The sequence below is a fragment of the Notothenia coriiceps genome, unplaced genomic scaffold (genome assembly GCF_000735185.1).
Source record: "Notothenia coriiceps isolate Sejong01 unplaced genomic scaffold, NC01 NC01_scaffold00026424, whole genome shotgun sequence".
NCBI lineage: Eukaryota > Metazoa > Chordata > Actinopteri > Perciformes > Nototheniidae > Notothenia > Notothenia coriiceps.
Window position 1 is genome coordinate 593224 of NW_011359125.1, and position 21645 is coordinate 614868.

The window sequence follows — 21645 nt, forward strand, 5'->3', positions numbered from 1 at the left end:
GTCGGTCCACTGATTGGTGGAGGGCTAAGGGGGGGGGACAGGTACAGTTAAAAACCCAGATCCAATGGTTGTTGGAGGGGTGGGTGTAACTGAAAGCGGGGGGGTCGGTCCACTGATTGGTGGAGGGGCCCGTGTTAGGGCGATAGATGCAACTAAGGGGGGGCAGGTAAGTACCAAGATTGGCGGGGGGGTCCGTGTCCCATGAAGGGGGCTAGGGTTAAGGTTATTGGGCCGGGGAGGGAGTGATAAAGGAGGAAAAGAGGGGATAGTGGTTGTGCGTGAAGGTAAAGTAAGAGTGTTGGGAAGACTAGGGGGGGTGGAGCGAAGTCGAGAGGTTTGAGGTCTCTGTGGCAGTGGTAGGGGTGGAAAAGAGGTAGGGTTGGTGATGTCAAGAGCAGGGGTAGGTGGCTGGGGGTCTGAGGGGTTTAACAGGGAGTGCCAGTTAGAAATGGATGAGGGGATGAGCTTCTTATGGTATCGTTTACGAGCCCAATTAATGGCCCTGTTAAAAGCATCCCTCTTAAAAAGGACCAAGCTCGAACTGAGGTCCTTGAGGAGGTCAGTGTAATGAGTCCTAAGGATATCCAAATTACACTGCATCCAAATTGTTGTGTTTTCTTCCACCAGGTTTAAAATGTTACTGTTGGGGGCTGCTGGTTTGATGATGGAGGATAAAATCTGTACTTTCCTGGCCATACCGGGGGGTGGAGATCCCCGGCGAGCTGCCTCGTCGAGGATCTCCACATGGTGGATGGCCTGGAGGTGTTTAAAATAGGTTTTGGTTAAAACAATGTCCACAGGGATCCCAGGTGCCTCATTGGGGGCCCTAAGCGGGAGAGGTGGTATAAGGCAGGGGAAGCTAGAACATGAACACGGTTATAGTAGGAGGAAGCAGCCATAAGGTAGGTTAGTTGGGGGAGGGGAGGGGAAAAGAGAGCAAGGGGTAAATAGGGGAATTTTTTGTATCATGGAGCCCACGGAAAAAGAAAAGAGGAATATCAGAAATAAGAACAAAGATCTTCTTCTCCACAGACTTTAAAACCTATCTCTCCCCATATATTAGGACAGTGATGAAGACTGGTCTTGAGTCAGTGAAGGCAGCGCTGCGGTTGTTCTTTGAAAGTGCAGCAGAGGATCTGGAGAAGACTCAGGAGAACCTGAAGCTGGGCCAGTTCACCCACAGCAGGGAGCAGCCGCGGGGGGTCACTCAGATCATCAACTACACCACCTTCGCCCTGCTGCCCGTCCTCTCCTCCCTGTTCGAACACATCGGACAGAACATGTTCGGAGAAGACCTCATATGTGCGTACTCACTTGTGGTTAATGCACCAAAGGGAAAAACCTAACACTTGGATATTTTAGAATGTTTTTTCTTCTATAACAATTAAAAGAACTGTATCTAAAAAGGAAAAGATGGGATGGTTTTCCATGAAAAATAAAGGACGAAACTCCATGAAGTGTAAAATGCAAACTTTTTTTTGTGGTTATCTCTCCTCTTCCAGTGGATGATGTCCAGGTTTCCTGCTACAGAATCCTCTACAGCCTCTACCTTTTAGGAACCAACAGAAGCATCTATGTGGAGAGGTACTGTACAGTGTACCCTGCAGTATACATGTATTTAAGCTACAGAAAACTGTTATAGATTGTTTCTTACACCTCTGTTGGTATGTGAGTTTAGTTGTGCTGTAAAGAGCATTTTAATTTCAAGGTGACAAAAACAAGAAACACAAGTAAAAATGTCTTTATACTGAATGCTGATTGAGTTGTAATTAAGAACTCAACAAATTCTCTGATGGACTACTGTTTGTATAGCAAGCTCTTAATATGACTGTGTAGCAGTAAGAGATCATTTTAATTGCAAGCTACAATTTTATAGTGACAATAACATCATTTAATAAAAAAAACAAAGTATCACTGCCTATTCACTTTTAATGTGCAAAAAACTCACCCATTGGTGACCTTCATAAAACACCAACACACCTAAATGCACTTCATCTGATGTATGGTTTATTTGCATTCTGGGCCTTCCACACTGAACACAACATGTTTGCTTCTGGGAATTGTTGTGTTGGTAAATCAGTAAAATGCCCCTCCTGTAATACTCATTGCATTTCAATTCATAGGAGTTAGCGTGTGTTTCCTTTTGGCTCCTTTTCAGTTTAAATAATGTCTGCCCAACTGTTTTAATACCAAAATGAAGATGATTAATAGTACAGGAAGTAAGTAAAGTACCACAGGAGTAACTACCTCCAATTTATTAATCAATAAGCATCGATATAAAAAAATAAAAAGTGCATAATAAAATGATAATGAATGCATTGTTAATCTCTCCTCTCCTGCAGACAGCGCCCAGCTTTGGGGAAGTGTCTAGCTGCCTTCTCAGCAGCCTTTCCTGTGGCCTTCCTCGAGCCTCACACCAACAAGTTCAACAGCTTCTCCATCTTCAACAGCAAAGGAGCTAAAGACAGGGCAGGTGCTTATGACTGGATTTTATTTCAATAAAAATCCAATGGGGCAAAGTTATGCCAAGATATACATGTCCTTGGGTAATTGTATCCTCTGAGAATGACATTCACTCTACATACCACTGAGCTCATTGTATGTTGCTGTGTCTTACTCTTTGTTGCTGTTAGCTTTGTAAGGAAATCTCTGCTAACATTAGCGGACAAGCCTGCTAGATTCTACTTTCTGCATAAAAAAGAAAAACCTCTTTTTAAGTGCATACTCTTCACCCCTTCAGCTCTAGGTCTTCCCGGGCAGGTGGGGGAGGTTTGTCCTCTGATCCCAAACTTAGAAAAGTGTCTGGAGGAGATCATGGAGTTGGCAGAGTCTGGCATGAGATACACTCAGATGCCCCATGTCATGGAGGTGGGCTATATCACTTACTAACTATCTAACTAAACAGGCACATGAACCTTGTGTCTTCTCACAAAGAAATAGAGATTGTTAACCCTCTGTTCATCATACCCAAGTAGTGCTTGCATGATGTTTGTGTGGTTTCAATGTCTGACTGCCCATACGAAACGAAACAAAGCATTATGTCATTAAGTGGGTAATCTGGTGATTGGAGAGGGATGTGTGGTCAGTTTAACATGTATTTTTTTTCTGTAGGTGGTGTTGCCGATGTTGTGCAGCTACATGTCTAACTGGTGGGAACATGGACCAGAGAACAACCCAGACAAAGCTGACAGCTGCTGCACCTCTGTGACCTCTGAACACATGAACACTCTGCTGGGAAACATTCTGAAGATCATCTACAACAACCTGGGAATAGATGAGGGGGCCTGGATGAAAAGACTAGCTGGTAAACCTGGCAGCGTTTGTGTTTATGTCTCCATGACTCATGAAATTGCAAAAACTGAAGAATGAGGCTTAATTCAAAGTCATGTGTTTTATGACAATCTCTGTCACTGCTTCAGTCTTCTCTCAGCCAATCATCAGCAAGGCCAAAGCCCAGCTGCTCAAGACCCACTTCCTGTCTCTGATGGAGAAACTCAAAAAAGTAAGTCTCATCACTGTTTAATGTGTTATAGATGTTGATGTAGTTCATTAGACTATTGATAGGCTCAAAGAACGCATACACTAAGATCACAATATATTTAGTGTTGAAAATAAGAAAAAGCTGTTATTTATTTTTCCTTTAGAAAGCAGCAGTGGTGCTGATGGATGAGGAACAGAGCAAGGTGGAGGGGAGGGGGGAGATGTCAGAGACAGAGCTCCTCATCCTGGACCAGTTCACCGTACTGATCAGAGACCTGTATGCCTTTTACCCTCTCCTCATACGATTTGTTGACTACAACAGGTACAGAGTGCTGATTGGATCATTTTAGATCTAATGTCTTCTTATTGTATTACACCTTTACTCTGAAACAACAAATATTGTGACCTATTCGACTTTCAGTGTGATGAATTGCAATAATGGGATACTTGCCTCTATGCTTGCTCTGTAAATGTGTACAATGTGTGTGTCTAACAAGCATGTTGAGTGAGTTCACTTCCTCATTAAACATTTCTGGTTTTAGTATTTGAAACACACAGAATGTAATTTCTGTCACAATTGGTCCATCAAACAAGACAATAACCAAAAAAGGATTTTTTTTAATGATACCGTGACATGGGTGAGGTCATGGGAGTTGTTGTGTTCTTCTTATGAAATAGCCACAAGTAACATAAACTTAACTCTACATTATATTGAGCATGATGACACAACAAACCAACTGCTTCCCCTATCATCCGAAACTGCAAAGCACTTACCCCCATAACGCTACTCCCAAACAATCAGCTGCACTCAGCGACAACAGCTGTGCGTAGTCCGTCCCCAACAACGGACATCCATTCACCAAACGTTCCCAGGTCCAAAGCAACGAGCCCCCATATGTTACAACCCGAGCTCCGGGGCTGCAACAAAAAGCGGGGAGGCGAGACGAGGGATATGAATAATAAAGACGTTTCTTTTTAATAAACAAAAATGCGGATGCGGCACCAGCAACAGATCCCCGAGGCTGGCCCAGAGGAGTGAGAGAGCGACGTATCCGGCTTGGCTCCTCTTGTAGGCTTCCAGCAGGTGTAGCTCATCAGGCAGGTGCAGCTCATCAGGCACTGGAACCTGCAATCACCCACAAACACACACAAACAGACGGCCCCCCACGTGGTGTGGAGGTATCGTCACACCTGGTCACCAATAGATTAGTCAACTACCCACACAGCTTCTGTAGCTAACGCTATGTGGCTAACTCAGTCCAACAATGCAATCAATAGTCATCACTCTCAGATGTATCATGATTCATGACAGACAATCAAATAAAATGCCCCCTTAATTTGTCACCTGAGGAGCCAAGTGTTTGCGTTCTTGTGCGTTATCATGAGAAAACAAACTGGGACTGTCTTATAAAAATAGCTCCATAGCAACTAAAGGGTCTACAACTTTTTGAACCTTTTCATTGTGGCACTATCTCTAAACTGCATAACTTTATGAACAGGGCTCTGTGGCTGAAAGAGTCCAACCCAGAGGCTGAGGAGCTGTTCCGCATGGTGGCAGAGGTTTTCATCTTCTGGGCCAAGTCTCATGTAAGAATCATAAAAACATGTATTTTTGTATGAGGTTCCTAATTTTTTTATCTAATAACTCCATACAAAGGACTGCTTACGCTGCTTATCCCATTGAGAATGTGCAGTCCAGTCTGTAGCTTCATTAATCTATCACACATGTAATGCTGAAGATCACACATTGTCCCTGTGCACACAAACCTTAAATCTCCCTACAAATCATTACACATTCAGTAGCAGTAATAACAGTAAGAGTCTACTGCCGAGCTAGCAGCTCTGACAATGCAACATTCTGATGTTTGCTATTTACTGTATGATGTTTACATGTTCACTATCCTAGCTTAGCGTATTTGCATGTTGAAATATGTGAATTAGCACTAAACACAAAGTACAGCAGTGGCTGATGGGAATGTCATTTGTTTTGCAAGTGTTAGGTCACAATCCAAAGTATTGGACATACTTTGACCTGATGGCAGTGCATCATTCAAAGGGAGAGAGTGACTGATTTCAATTCATCCTAAGGGATGACAAACCTGTACCCTATTATTCAGTAGATACTAAGAAATTCACTAAAAACACATTTGTTTTGGTAGATGAAAAATATAAAGATCATCAGAGTCAGTAAGCTTCATCATGAATATCTGTAGAAAATATCATGGCAATCCATTTCAGTTTGGACCAAACTATATTTAGATTTAAATATTTTCTGTCTGCAGAACTTCAAGAGAGAAGAGCAGAACTTTGTGGTCCAGAATGAAATCAACAACATGTCGTTCCTCATCACTGACACCAAGTGTAAGATGTCTAAGGTATGGACAGATGGACAGAAGCAGGGAATCGAGATTCACATATCAGAAGTGTACTGCTTAACGTGTGTGTGTGTGTGTGTGTGTGTGTGTGTGTGTGTGTGTGTGTGTGTGTGTGTGTGTGTGTGTGTGTGTGTGTCAATGCCCATGTTCACATAATGAAGAAAATAACACTCGTCATGTATGTGCATTAAATATTCTGATGTTTGACTTTGCCTCAGGGAATAGTTTCAGACCAGGAGAGGAAGAAGATGAAGAGGAAGGGAGATCGGTACTCGATGCAGACCAGTCTCATCGTGGCCACTCTGAAGCGCCTGCTGCCTGTGGGTCTGAACATCTGCGCGCCCGGAGAACAAGAGCTGATCGCTCTGGCTAAGAACCGCTTCACACAGGTCAGTCAATACTCATCCACTAGATTATGAGAATTGCTTTTGTCTGATATGGTATTAGAGAAGAGGCAATATACCATTTGACTTCATAATTGTATACATTTTCATCGACTATGGTCACTTTGAATTTTAAGTGTATTATATGCCTACACAAATGAGTTAGTATAGGATAAAATAATAAACTAAACATAAATAAACAAACACTTACAATGAATTATTGGTAACATGTATTAGTATGCCTCTGGAATAACTCCAACAGTATATCCTCCAGTCTGGTTTTTGTCAGAATTCCAGTGACAAAAGAATTGAGTGCTGTGAAGATGTTGTAGTAATGGCAGCCATTCAAACAACATTCTGTGCTGTTCTCTTCAAAGCTCTTGTCTGGGATGGCAGGCATTAGTGTTGTACTGAATGATAATATTTCTACTTTAGAAGCTTCTATTGAGGTTTTCCAATAAAGCTTTTGATGTCTGTCACTGTTCTCTTCTTGTGGTTATATCATTGTAATGTATGGTGCCGTTAGATTGCAATTAGACGGCAGTGGGACACATATGCTGATAAATGTTCAGCCTCTGATCTAAGAAATGCTGTTTCAGAGCGCAGTGCCATTGCTCACAACCCTCCACTGTGTCAAACTTCATTTAATCATATGCAAATGACTCCAGGCAGCTTCAGAATGATAAAATACACTTCTGTCTCTACACAGTTGTTTCACCCCATAATATCTGTTGGTGTATTTGTATACACGTTTGCACCATCTTTTGTTTAACATTTCAGAAATGTTTCCAATTTGCCTTAAAGTCTGAATATCTTTAGTTGGAAACTGCCTTTTTGTCTAAATGATCTTAAATTGTGAAACCAGATTGTTTTGCTTAAGATATCATTACAATTGTTGTGTGTGTCAGTCGAGACCTTGAAAGGTCCCATGTCATGCTTTTCCTGTTATTACCCGTCCCCTTGTGTGTTATGAAGGTTGTCCTGCATGTAAACGGTCTGCAGAGTCACAAACCCTCAAAGTACACCCTGTAGCGAGTAAAACTCTAACACAGAAAAGACCTGTCTATGCTGCCCCAGAACGCCTCGTTGGAGATGTCTTTTTTTCCTCCTGGGTACAGTGACGTGCCCATACCAAAATGGACCAATCCGTGGAGCCGTTACGTTACGTCCACGGAGCCGTTGGGTTAAGTCCGTGGATTGGTCCAAATGAGCCAATCTGCGGACTTCCTCACACACACACACTCAATCTTTTCTCAGCTGCAGCTCCGCCGATTTCTCCTCCCTGAGACGGTGGGACGCGGCGAGGCTGTGAGTCGGTGTGTGAGCACACACACAAACTCCCAGCCAGGCTGTGTGTGTGTGTGTGTGTGTGTGTGTGTGTGTGTGTGTGTGTGTGTGTGTGTGTGTGTGTGTGTGTGTGTGTGTGTGTGTGTGTGTGTGTGTGTGTGTGTCTCGCTGTCTCGCGGACGGCCACTGGGCTCATAGGGAGGGGGGGGCAGGAGCACCAACAAGCTGTGTAGGACAGAGAGTGAATACACATAGTTTACAGAGATGCTGTATGAGAAACCAATGCGATTTTGGAAAATTGCACAATATAAATCAAGTATACCTCAACAATGGAATTATGATCAGTAGAAATGGCCATGACATGGGGCCTTTAAAGGTTCCCTTTGTCTCACAATGGAGCGTGCATTTACTCTGTTCACAGAAAGATACAGAGGATGAAGTTCGAGAGATCATCAAGAACAATCTTCATTTACAAGGAAAGGTGAGTAAACTCTGATCTTATAATTATCACAGTCCATGTATATTTGAGAGGAAACAATCATGACTTAAGTCTTTATGGTCACACATTTAATACATGTCCTCATGTGTGTTGTACAGCTGGAGGACCCAGCTATCCGCTGGCAGATGGCTCTGTACAGAGACCTCCCCAACAACTACGAGGACACCTCGGACCCTCAGAAGACTGTGGAGAGGGTCCTGGACATCGCTCATGTCCTCTTCCACCTAGACCAGGTGTGTGTGTTGATGTATTCTACCTGAAAGTAAAAACAAATGAGGAGAAGGTGGCCTGGACTCAAATCTAATTATCAATCAAAGCAGTTTTCCACAACTGCAAAAATATACAAAAGCATATTTGGTCATATTAATAATGTTGTAGAATACATGGAATGCATAAAAATAACAAGTAAAATGAAACCCACTGAAAAATGATATTAATATTAAGATCAGTACCTACAGTTGCAAGAAAAAGTATGTGAACCCTTTGGAACTTCCTGGATTTCTGCATAAATTGGTCATAAAATGTGTTCTGATCTTCATCTAAGTCACAACAATAGACAAACACAGTCTGCTTAAGCTAAAACCACACAAACAATTATATGTTTTTATGTTTTTATTGAACACACCATGTAAACATTCACAGTGCAGGGTGGAAAAAGTATGTGAACCCTTGGATTGAATAACTGGTTGATCCTCCTCTGGCAGCAATAACCTCAACCAAACGTTTCCGATAGTTGCATATCAGACCTGCACAACGGTCAGGAGGAATTTGGGACCATTCCTCTTTACAAAACTGTTTCAGTTCAGCAATATTCTTGGGATGTCTGGTGTGAATCGCTCTCTTGAGGTCATGCCACAGCATCTCAATTGGGTTGAGGTCAGGACTCTGACTGGGCCACTCCAGAAGGCCTATTTTCTTCTGTTGAAGCCATTCTGTTGTTGATTTACTTCTGTGCTTTGGGTCGTTGTCCTGTTGCATCACCCATCTTCTGTTGAGCTTCAATTGGTGGACAGATGGCCTTAAGTTCTCCAGCAAAATGTCTTGATAAACTTGAGAATTCATTTTTCCGTCGATGATGGCAATCTGTCCAGGCCCTGAGGCAGCAAAGCAGCCCCAAACCATGATGCTCCCTCCACCATACTTCACAGTTGGGATGAGGTTTTGATGTTGGTGTGCTGTGCCTTTTTTTCTCCACACATAGCGTTGTGTGTTCCTTCCAAACAACTCAACTTTGGTTTCATCTGTCCACAGAATATTTTGCCAGTAGTGCTGTGGAACATCCAGGTGCTCTTTTGCAAACTTCCAACGTGCAGCAATGTTTTTTCTGGACAGCAGATCAGAACACATTTTATGACCAACTTATGCAGAAATCCAGGTCATTCCAAAGGGTTCACATACTTTTTCTTGCAACTGTATATGTGCAGCATCCACACACATGAATAAACACTGCAGCAGCATCAAAGAGGCTCTGTGCTCTCTTTTCTTTTCTATATATGGAGATAACACTTGTTTAAAGTGCCCTCTCTCGGTGCCTAGGACTCTGAAGCTGTAAATAGACACAAAAATAAACACAAAACAGAAGTTCTTCATGGAGACTGACTGTTTTTAAAGAAAAAGACATTAACAAATGCACTTATGTAATAAGTTGTCCAGGCGTTGAACCAGAAGGTGAGCGCTTCACTTTGTGTTCAGGTGGAACATCCTCAGCGCAGTAAGAAGGCCGTGTGGCACAAACTGCTGTCCAAACAGAGGAAGAGAGCTGTGGTGGCTTGCTTCAGGATGGCACCACTCTATAACCTTCCCAGGTGAGTTTGGCAGCCAAACACAGCAACACACATACAGTATTTACTGAGTGCATGTGAGTGTACTACATCTATCTTGTAAGAAATGCATATATTTGTATTCTTAACTTATCTCCTCCGAATTAGGCACCGGGCTGTCAACTTGTTCCTGCAGGGCTATGAGAAGTCCTGGATCGAGGCAGAGGAACACTACTTTGAAGATAAACTCATAGAGGACCTCGCTGTAAGTTCATTTAAATGCAAGCGTAAAACTGATGGAATCAAACTGTGTACTGCTGAAAATTGCAGAAAAGGATTCAAAACACAGACATGGCTACCTTCCAGTTTTAGGTTTATCGTCTGCTACAATTTTACAAGAACTTAAATTCCACCTTACTCTATTCCATAATTATATGAATACTACTTAGTCTACTATCGTGTCTAGTTATTTCTAGTAATTTTTATCAGATTCATAAAATACCCACACTAAGAGAGTTGTACATGAAAAAAATGAATTATTTCTTTCCACTATTATTTTCAGTGTATTTTATTGAGTCTTGTGTGACTGTGTTTTTTTTCAGAAACCAGGGGAGCAGGAGCTATCTGAGGAAGAGGAGGGGCAGAAACACATCGATCCTCTGCATCAGCTCATCCAGCTGTTCAGCAGGACGGCCCTCACAGAGAAGTGGTGGGTTTTGTAGATAAAGTTTATGTAAGATAAAAGGTTCTTCCTAAAGTAACTGCATCAACTCAAGTTATAGTTTGTGTTTACACATCTAGTAAAAAGAACATTTATCCATCTGAAAGGTCAAACTAAACATGCACTGGTGTTTTAACTCTTATATCAAGATCTGTCTATCTGTAAATATGAATAGTAGTAGTTAGTAATAGTTGTTAAACCCTCTCCTGTTATCGCTCTTGGTTGTTTCACATCCAGTCCAATGGAATCAGAAATACCAGTGGACACCTAACCAGATACATTTTTAGTCAATGGCGCTTTAAATTTTTTTATTACACAGCACAAAAAATACCTTTTTCTCCATTCAGTATTATGCAGATACAAATGTTTTTCCTCATCCGGTACAATTGAAAAAAGACAGCATGGGATCACTTAATGTAACTTAAATAAAAAAATGTTTTAAAGGCATTTAGGTAATCGTTCATCTAGCACGTGTGTGTGTGTGTGTGTGTGTGTGTGTGTGTGTGTGTGTGTGTGTGTGTGTGTCTTGCAGTAAACTGGATGAGGATAATCTCTACATGGCCTACGCTGACATCATGGCAAAGGTATGACCTGCTGAAGTGAATAAAATGACTTATCAAAGTATGAAGATGATGTTTCCTGTCTCATTTGTATCATTCTTCACTCCTTTAGAGTTGCCATGATGAAGAAGATGATGATGGAGAGGAGGTGAAGAGTTTTGAAGTAGGTGAACAGTCCCTCACTCTATTAGTCGCTCTCTCCCTGTGATCATCTTGTAAGTGTGTGTTGTGCTGTTCCTCATCAACAGGAGAAAGAGATGGAGAAGCAGAAGCTGCTGTATCAGCAGGCGCGGCTACATGACAGAGGAGCCGCTGAGATGGTGCTCCAGACCATCAGCGCCAGCAAGGGTAGGTCCTCGGGCGACTATCACTACTTTAACACTACTTGTGTATTTGTGATTTATATCCACTCTGAGGGCCAGCTGAACACAGCACAAGAGTTGTATTAAAGGGGCCCTATTCTGCTACTAGGGGGTTTTGTTTCCCTGTAGTGTGTTCTATAGGTGTTTGTGCATGTGAATGGTCTGCAAAGGCTAAAATCCATGTGTTCCCTCCAGGGGGAGTTTCTCTCTCACACCACCCTTGGACTCCTTTGTTTACTTCCCTAACATATTGATATGACTTTGTAAAACTTGTGCTTCTATTGGATAGCGCTCCAAGACATTGTACGTGATATGCTAAAGCGCTGCACTTCTCTTAGCAGTTGACCAACCACAATAGAGCCAGCTAACCAATCAGAGACTGGGCTCTGGTTTCAGACAGAGGGTGAAAAGAGGTGCTACAGCACCGGCAGTATGAGGAAAATAAAGAGCTTTTTGAACGTTAAAGCATGGAGACATGTCCCAGTAGAGACAATAAATACTAATATCATCCTGTAAATTAATATATTTTGTCCTCTTTAATCAAAACTTGAGTTCGGATCTGCTCATATGGGACGACATATGATTTTTTTTTTTTTTTAATGGTTATTGGGATCATTGCAAACAAAAATCACAAATTACTTGAAAAAGCTGTCAAACTCTCTATTATTGAAGTCATTGAGTCAGGTTTGAAAAAGTAAAGTATGGGTGTGTGGGGGGGGAATGATTTATGATTACCCTTATTAAAGATTCTACGTTTTTTACTGAAAAATATGCTCCATTAAAAAATACGTGTTCTATCTGTGAACACATACAAATACTTTTTAACTTAATGTAAGGTACTGTAATTACATCATGTTAGAGCCATTTAATATTGAATATGTTTTAAGCATGTTTTAATTAAAAGGGGGGGGGAAAGGATTCAACCAGGAGCTGTGAAAGACCCTGCACTGTGGTGGATGAAGGACTAATGTCCTTTTGTTTTCTGTGTGTGTGTTGTGTTCCTGTTCACCAGGTGAGATGGGGCCCATGGTGGCCTCCACTCTGAAGCTGGGCATAGCTATTCTCAACGGAGGAAACTCTACTGTACAGCAGGTACAGTGCTCAGTCATCTCTGTTTCTGACATTACCATTCTGCTGTTGGATCACAGAGTACTTCCAAACTGCCATAGTGTCTCCTGTCTGAAATAAAACTCAATCATCCCATTTTCCTCTGTGGTTTTTCTCTTTCTCTTTGATAGAAAATGTTGGATTACCTGAAAGACAAAAAGGATGTTGGCTTCTTTCAGAGTCTGGCTGGTTTGATGCAGTCATGCAGGTTACTGTGAATCACTCTTCCTCTTATTGAGAAAAATGACTGACCATGTATTCATAGAACAGGAGGGTTGGTTAATAGGTTCAGACTGTGTGTGGACTGACTGCAGAATCAGAAATCTTTATTTGGCCCACAGCAAAATAGCAAAATAATGAAATAAAAATAAAATAAGTACACAAGCTAGTCAACATGTAACATGTAGAAAAGTAGCATCAGGTCAAGATATTTATAAAGTGTAAAAGTAGTATTATAGCAAGATTATTGGTCAAACAACAGTCAAGTTTATTGAACTAAATATAGATAATAGATGAAACACTGGAGTTAATAATATATAATCTGTGTTCACTCCGATATGAAACTTAAGCGATGTTGAAATGTGTCACTGATTAGATGCAGCATCCAACAAATACAGAATAATATAATAATAAAATAATATTGGAGGAGGGATGAAACCCTCTTTAATGGTCACACATGCAGAACACACAGTGACATGTGTTCTCTGCTTTTAACCCATCCTAGTACCAGGAGTCTAGTACTAGGAGCAGTGGGTAGCTATTGCACAGCGCCCGGGGAGCAATGGAAGTGAGGGGGGAAGGGGGTTGTCCGGTGCCTTGCTCAAGGGCACCACGGCAGGGCAGGAGGTGAACTGGGACCTCTCCACGTAGAAGTCCACGCTCCATTTTTAGGTCTGGTCGGGGACTTGAACCGGCGACCCTACGGCTCAGTCCAATCCCCTACTGACAGAGCCACTGCCGGACGGCCAGATGGCCAGAAGATGCTCCCCATGAGCTTGCTTCAGAATCTAAGTTTCCCAGTGGAAACTGTTGGTACTGCCCACTGGAAAGTGCAGAAAGGAAGTACTAAAAGCTGATTTAGCATGCCTATAATAGTTTATAACCATGGCACTCATAGTGTAGCACACAGTGTACTTTTTATATAATGCCTTTAATATGAGAGCAGCTTTCAAATGATACATTGGGCAAAGGTGAAATTGGGTGTTTACGTACAGTTATTAACATAACTATGCACAGCCACTGGTTGCAGGGGAGAAGGTCAGTGAATAGAGCACAGAACTAGAGTTTTACAACTCATTTGTCTTTGTTTCAGTGTTCTGGATCTAAATGCATTTGAGAGGCAGAACAAAGCAGAAGGACTGGGGATGGTGACAGAGGAGGGATCAGGTGAGCTTCTCTACAGGATGTTTGCACATCTTTCATTTAATGTTGCAATGGTTATAGCAATATAATGATTTATTTTGAGATTGTGGCTTATTGTTGATAATAAAATGTTTTCTTCACCAGGTATTTTAAGTTAAATGTAAGTTAAATTATTAAATACCACTTTAATTAGCCTAAGGATGTTTCATGTAAGCCTACCTACACAGAACTGCTTGCTGAAACAATAAGTCTCATAAAGGAATGCTAAAAGATAGCATAACCAATGCGTTTTTAAATCCATGTTATATCATAATTGTTTTGTGTTGTTGTCATCACTTAATTTGAGCAATTGGTTCATTTATTAAAAGTGGTAATGCAGTTATACCTATTTTTTAAATGCATTATCAGGTATGATTTCCCAGTCACATGTATATGTGCTTATGATTTGCATGTTGCATTTTTCTGTCATGTTTTCTGTATGTTCACAATCATACTTTAGATGGCAAACTGACTTTTCAAGATTTTACTCAAATTCTCCCTTTTTTCACTATTTATAAGTACTATATTGTAAATATAGGCATAACCTACAAACACAATCACAAACTACTGGATAAAAGTAGGAAGCCTTGAGGAATTGTTTTTGCAATGAGTGCTCTTAAAAAAAACATTAAATGACCATCTGTGTGTTTAAATGATCCTGACATAACCCTTTGGTAAATGTAGGAGTAGCATGATGTTATCATAGCAACATTAAACCTCTCAGGGAGGAAATCAGTTCATTGTTAGGAGCTCAATTCTGCACTACAAAGTGTGAAACAAGAGAACAAGTCAAACCTGGTATCTCAGAAACATAAAGCGAATAATTTCCAAACGTAAACCACAACGGCCTGTTTTTCTACCCTAAACCAAAACCAATGTTTACCATTGAGTTGTCCCACACTTTTCAAGTCCCCAACAAAACCCAATTTATTTTTTAAGGCATAAAATTAAGACCCATAAATCCTGAAACGTATTTATTTGTATCATTACTGCATCTATTTCAGCATACAGAAATAGCACAAATTATGTTTTTCTATTAATAATTTCCTCAATATAATTAGTAAATACTTAGTATTCATACTGAGGCCCTATTAACTTAAACATTTTTACCATGCACTTTCACAATCAAATAAAAAAAGGATGAGAGGGAAAAACGTTTTTATCTTGGTGTTATATATTTTTTATTTTGTAAGACGTCTCTTAAGACATTTACTGAGCTTTACGGATTCCATGTTGACCAAACAACTGAATCCGGAGTTATTGAAACTCTTTTCCCTATATGTAATCTTTTTCTTTGTTTCTTACTTTGTTTCTCTCTTTCTTTCTTCCCCCTGTTTTCCTTTTCTCATTTTGGTTTATTGCACTTTCTTCCCCTCCTCAGTCATCACTCATGAGCGTGGTAATTATGCCTTCTGCCATTTCCTTGTGTGTTGGTTGGTCTCTCGCTCCCTCTCCTCCTGTGGTGGGTCAGATGTTGTGTCAGTTCTGTCCAGGTCTGTTCTGTTTATACTTTTTAAAGTCTTTGTCAAATCATTCTCTTTGACATCAAGGAAACGGATGATGAATATAATAAATGTCAAGTAGATTAAAACAATCCAGACTCCCTCTCAGGATTTGTACAGTATCTGGCACATTCTTAATATTACTGATATTTCCCATCCTTCACCCACTCTTGGTCATGTAGTCAACCTAAAGTCTTGTTGTGTTGTCCTAGTAATGGAGATGGTTATTGTGCTGGTTGTTCTTTGTTGTGAAGTGTACTACCCATCTGTGTCCTCAGCCTCTCTCTCTGTCATTTCCTGTCTCCCTATATTAGGACTGCAATATATACAGAAAAGCCCCAATCAGGCAAATATAAGTTCCTTATAGTAAATTAAAGCTGCACTCATCATTGCACCTGTTGTAGTGGCTGTGAATCATTTTGTTAAATCTGTGAGCGCCTCACAACGTAGATGCAGTCTATCCTGTCTGAAGCACAATGATGCTGATAACATTTCAAATGGGTGAGACATTGGCTCATGAGTTGTCAAAGTGCTTTGAATAGTTGCAAATAACAGAAACACGTTATATGAAGGCAGTTTATTTACTATTTAGCTATTCAATTGTGTTGTCAATACACTTACTATTACAGATTCGTACGGTTGCCGACAAATGCAAACGCGCTTCAATGGCCCAAAACATTTCCATTAGGAGAAGCACACTGCAGCTTCAAAAAAAATTCAAATATAAAGTCATCAATGTGCCTCAACACATGCAACTGAAGAAACGCACATGCAGTATTTAGAAAACATCCACCAACTGGACGAAACATGCGCAGCGTTTACTAAAAGCGCTGCATAAACAAAACACTACAAATAAAAAATGCAGCACTTAAAAAACGCTGCAAGAACACGACGGAACCCTAGCCAACTTAATCAGAAGGAATCATCCGGTGAAATTGTTCAAATGAGTAGATAAAACTTATGTTTTAGGTATGTTTCCAACAACAATGGCTGTTGACCAACATTATAATCCCCAAATGTCAACATGAACTCTGGTCCCAGCTGTGTGCATCACTTTTTAGTGTCCCCTTGAAACAGTTTCCGTTGTGTTTTGAGCTTTTGCAGCTTTTTTTATGTTCAGCGCGTTTAGTAAAGGCTGCAAATGTTTTGGTAAAGATGTACCTTCATATGCATGTGTTTTGGCACATACACAACAGTGTAATGTTAAAAAACATATATTCTCTCTGAAAGAGGTTAAGTATTTCATATAAAGGCTAGTCTTCAAATAACAAACTGAAATTGCCAGGCGGTACGGCCCTGCTTGTTTCTCACCTCTACATCAGTTTAGTTCTGTCCACCTCTCCTGCTCTTCTCTCTGTGTGTTGCACTCTGGACTTTAACCTGGCCATGCTGCTGTAAGTGGAGGGGGGGGGGGACTCTGATCTGCTCTAATTCCTTCCTCCTTCTCTGTTTACTGGCTGAGCTGTGGTCTGTAGTCAATGTGTCCTTCATGACTGTTTTGCTTAAGTGGGGATATTTTATTTGAATAACCGCCCTTCTTTTTTCACGATTTGACTTATTTCTGACTTCAGTATTGTATTTTGAACTTATGATTTTGTTGTTGTTGTACTCAAGCATTAAACTGTGTACAGTTTTACAACCTTATGTTTTAAATGGACTAGAAGAAATTGAATGCACTATTTATTGTACACCACATCTATAGCTTGTCATTTAATCTAATCCTATTTATAATCCCTATACCAAGAGCAGAGTGTGGCCTGGTACCTGGACAGGTGCCAGTCTGCCTCCTGGGCACAGCCAGGTGCCCTAGAGCAAAGCACTGAACCACCACACTGTTTCAGAGCGCTGTATAGTAGCTGCCCACTGCTCCTTATACTAGGATGGGTTACATGCACAGTTTGAATTTCACTGTGTTATGTGTACATGTGTGACGATAGTTTAAATCCCTATTTACATTTCATCCATTCCATTAAAGGTGCAATGTGTAAATTATGCCAGAATAAAAAAATGTAACCAACATTATTAAAGACATGCTGACTTTATGTTGAAGATGTCTACGTATTGTGTTGCAGAAGTGAAGTCAGCATGCTGGCTGATTAGCTTGTAATACAACTTGTTCAGCACTTCCTAACTCCTGTCTGTCCTCAGATCAGAGGAACAAGTAGAGCTGCCCGACTTGTAGATCCATGATCACTGCAAGTGTGATTGCTTGTTTGGATTGAATCCAAAGTGTCAGAAAACGACTCACACCCCCGCCTTGTTCCCACAAATGTTAGGAATTTCCATTAGACACTGGTGGCTCAGAACTACACATTGCACCTTTACAATCATATTAATACGTTTTGTCTGGTCGCGTCATTTTTTTCAACTGTGGAATATGTAATTCCCTTCATCTGGTCTACCACTGTGTTGGGAATGAGCCTGAAAGAGCCCTTCTTGAATTCTAACATATGTAAGTAGATGCAGTCAGATCTATTTTTTTATTTTAAGAGGCCATAAGAAAAGACAGCAATAAGGTCATAACTGTTGACAATTATTAAGACGTATCTCTCTCATCCTGGTGGGAGTCATTGTAGAAAATGTAAAAGAAAACCCTTTCAGTCTTGTTCCACACCTCCAGATTTTCCTCTTTCAGCCCAGTCCAGTCTGTTGTCATATTGTATCAACGTAATCTGTTAATGTTTCTGTTATGTTTAGTGTCTCATCTAACTTTCTCTGACCTTCTTTCCTTTTGCATTTCTTGGTTCAAAGCAGCATTTTGGTGTGGTCAGGGCAGCTGTCCTCAATGTGTCTGTAATGTTTTCAGATATTACAATAGAAGCAGCAACCTACAGACTTTCTTTATTAAACCAAACCAGCAACATCCGGTCCTGACTGTAAAATGCTGCATCTTAAAAACCAAACCACTTCAGTCCAAGTGTGTGTGTGTGTGTGTGTGTGTGTGTGTGTGTGTGTGTGTGTGTGTGTGTGTGTGTGTGTGTGTGTGTGTGTGTGTGTGTGTGTGTGTGTGTGGTCTGGATTTGTGTATTATGCCTACACATCACTGACTGAAAGAAGACACTGAATATTTCCTGACATTAGCTCCATCTCTTTTTAACACTTCTTCACTCTCCATCTTCTTGTGGTGTGTCTCTCATACATGTCGTCTGCTTTTGTCGGCCCTGTTCTCTGACCTTCTTTATGTGTGTGTGTGTGTGTCTTTGTGTGTGTGTGTGTGTGTGTGTGTGTGTGTGTGTGTGCACGTGCTTGTGTTTTTGTGTGTGCATACCTGCGTATGTGCTCGTGCGTGTGTGTGTGTGTGGGTGTGTTTCTTCTCTCCGGCCAGGTGAGAAGGTCATGCAGGATGATGAGTTCACCTGTGACCTTTTCCGCTTCCTGCAGCTGCTCTGTGAAGGGCACAACTCAGGTGTGTGTGCACGTCTCTGTTTCTGATGCCATCTACATGTATTGCTAAATATGCAGTAAATCTCTTCATGCTGAGGGGGGTTTGAGGCTTTAACTTGTCAGATAGTGTTTATTAAAATGGTGTTAAGTTGAGTTAAGTTAATGAAATATAATAAGTAAAAAATTAGCAATGAAAGGATGAAAAAGTGCTGCATTTACGAAAAACTCCCTCAATGTGCATGGGCATTGTGTGGTGTTGATCCAAGCCATGTGGTTCTTTGAGAAAGACAATCTATTTTCTATCTTTTTTTCTTGTAAAATGTAAAAAGAAAAATCATCTGGTTTCCAGCTCAGATAGTAAGCTGCTGAGCTGAAACAATAAACTGATATTTCCCCACTTAGATTCTGCGACATGTCAAAGAACTTACTAAGAACATAACCTCTTATATTTGTTATTCTACAAGCTTACCTTTATTTGAATTTCATTCTGATGACCGAGGTATTACTTAAGAAGTCATACAATCGTTGACAGAAAGGCTACCAACTCTTTGCTGATTTCAACACGATATGTGCAAAATTGCTATCTTTTATTTCAGACTTCCAGAACTACTTAAGGACGCAAATAGGGAACAACACGACTGTCAACATCATCATCTCTACTGTCGACTACCTCCTCAGAGTACAGGTCAGCTGTTCACTTATACTGATTCATACAGATCACATATTTATCATATAGACAAAATAAATCCTGTTAAGTTGGATTTTAGATTTTACTGATTGCTTTTAGTTCAGTAGGAAGTTGAGCAATACAACTAACGATAGTTACGGCTGTAACTACGGTTCTATGAGTCCCGGATGACCGCCAGAGGCGGTGCTTTAAGCACTGGATATGTCCATCGCGCGCATGCGCAGCTCGAGTACCAATAACAACAAAGTCACTTGTGACCCACGTGACACCGGCTATATCAGCTGGTGTCGTCAGAGGATCTCTTCCCAGAATCTTCTCGCGAGCACACAAGAATTCTGAGTGACAGGAAACTCTGGCTGTCATCCGGGACTCATACTGTAGAACCGTAGTTACAGCCGTAACTATCGTTCTATTTCGTCCCTACTGACCGCCAGAGGTGGTGCTTTAAGCACTGGATGACTTAGACCAACAATGTCATGAAGAATCCAAGCCCTTGCTCACCACTGGAAGCAGCGGAGCTCGGCAAAAAGACCACGCCCCAAGAATGGGGAGTGGCGACATTGACCTGATGACAACTGGAGAATGTGCCAGAATACACCCACGACGCCGCGGTGCAGATGGTCTCCAGGGGCACCACCCTCAGGGCAGCCCAAGATGTTGAGATGCTCCTTGTAGAGTGGCATCTCAGCCCGATGGCAGGGGGTGGCCACTGGCCCCGTAAGCCTGTGAGATGGTATCGACAACCCAGTGGGGCAGCCACTGTTTAGAGGGCATAACCTCCTTTAGTGCCGCCAGGGAAAAATCAAGAGTTGCTCCTACTGCCGTATACAGGCAGTAGCCTTGATATACGCCCTTTGGGCACCCCCAGGGTACAGCAATTTCGACGTGCCGTACTCCTGAATGTCAAAGCGTGCAAGCTGGGCAGGCTGATTGAAGTGGGTTTGTGGAAGGACCCCGGGCAGGAATGCCACATTTGCCCAAAGGGCAACGCCTGAGAGTCCCACCTCGGGCATGTATTGTTTATGGAGAGGACATGCAACTCCCCGACTCGCTTCCCTGAGGTTATGGCAAGCAGAAATGCTGCCTTCGTGGGCAGCCACGTAAGCCCCACCTGGGCCAGGGGCTCAAAGGGAGGAGATGATAGGGCATCCGGCAGCAGGGGCAGGTCCCAAGCCGGAGCCCTCGGGGTGCTAGGGGGACGCTGCCGTAAAGCCCCTCTCATAAAGAGGGACACCGACCTGTGGCACCCCGCCGTCGACCCGAACATGTCGNCGTGGGAGATACTTGGCCAGTTCGATGGGGTGTCGTGGGGGTTTTCTTTAGAGACCGTTACGTTGACTTACACGTCACGTTTGGTCCGAGTACGTCGGTGGAAACTATTCTTGTTGTGAAAAACGTTTTATAGTCGTAAAAGAAAGAAAAGTAAAAAAACGTGTCGAAAGTTTCACGCTTTTCATAATATTTGAATAACCAAGATCTTTTCCCTAACGTGTTAACATACATACATAAATAAAAAAACTGGTGTCTCTGAATACCTCGTAACAAGATATAGTGACAAGATCCTTTCAGCAAAAAAAATAAAAAAAAAAAAAAAACTTCCATTTTGCAAGTAACTACATAAATTATTTACGATGACCGGGTTATGCACTGATAAACAACACCCCCCGCCGGCTGAATAAAAAAAGAGGTTTCCCCCCCGAACTGTCTATTTCAAACTCTTGGTGACTAGATGCTCTTTCACTATATCTATCTCTGCATATACAGGGCAAAGGACTTCTCACATTTTTGGTTTAGGCGAGAGTGTCCTTCACAAGTGTAGGAGGGTTTGATACGTACCATTCGAGTCGTCCGTACGAAATATGTCTCCGTTCCGTACAGACATCCTTGTATGTATGTCTATGTAGTTTCTATTTGAATTTTGTACGTTTGTGTGTCAAAAGAGAAATAAAAAATATATTGTTGTGACCGACTGATTTTCGTGCAAGAATAACCTCTCGTTAATCGGGCGTCTTCGTTGTTACAACTTTTATTTATGTATATTGTTGTAGTGTATTTGTGGTTGCAAGTACGTATTTGACTGAGTGTGAATCAAAAGTTTCAACAGTGTCCCGTGGCACCCCGGTAGACAAAGGACGG

At 41.5% G+C, this 21645-nt stretch overlaps 1 protein-coding gene across 1 annotated transcript in view; it reads left to right on the top strand.

The window, feature by feature from the left end:
• LOC104957110 (ryanodine receptor 2-like) overlaps positions 1-20409 on the top strand; it is a 26474-nt gene extending 6065 nt beyond the window's left edge. Inside the window, exons 7-32 of the mRNA XM_010784723.1 lie at positions 1064-1302; positions 1503-1584; positions 2343-2473; positions 2741-2868; positions 3112-3304; positions 3420-3502; positions 3645-3802; positions 4980-5067; positions 5763-5855; positions 6074-6244; positions 7947-8006; positions 8123-8257; positions 9717-9829; positions 9953-10049; positions 10387-10493; positions 11038-11089; positions 11178-11228; positions 11314-11413; positions 12440-12519; positions 12666-12742; positions 13847-13920; positions 15317-15334; positions 18763-18843; positions 19418-19506; positions 20091-20226; positions 20378-20409. Of these exons, the coding sequence (XP_010783025.1) occupies positions 1064-1302; positions 1503-1584; positions 2343-2473; positions 2741-2868; positions 3112-3304; positions 3420-3502; positions 3645-3802; positions 4980-5067; positions 5763-5855; positions 6074-6244; positions 7947-8006; positions 8123-8257; positions 9717-9829; positions 9953-10049; positions 10387-10493; positions 11038-11089; positions 11178-11228; positions 11314-11413; positions 12440-12519; positions 12666-12742; positions 13847-13920; positions 15317-15334; positions 18763-18843; positions 19418-19506; positions 20091-20226; positions 20378-20409 (2668 nt within the window). The remainder of the gene's footprint in view (positions 1-1063; positions 1303-1502; positions 1585-2342; positions 2474-2740; positions 2869-3111; positions 3305-3419; positions 3503-3644; positions 3803-4979; positions 5068-5762; positions 5856-6073; positions 6245-7946; positions 8007-8122; positions 8258-9716; positions 9830-9952; positions 10050-10386; positions 10494-11037; positions 11090-11177; positions 11229-11313; positions 11414-12439; positions 12520-12665; positions 12743-13846; positions 13921-15316; positions 15335-18762; positions 18844-19417; positions 19507-20090; positions 20227-20377) is intronic.
• Positions 20410-21645: the final 1236 nt, after the last annotated feature.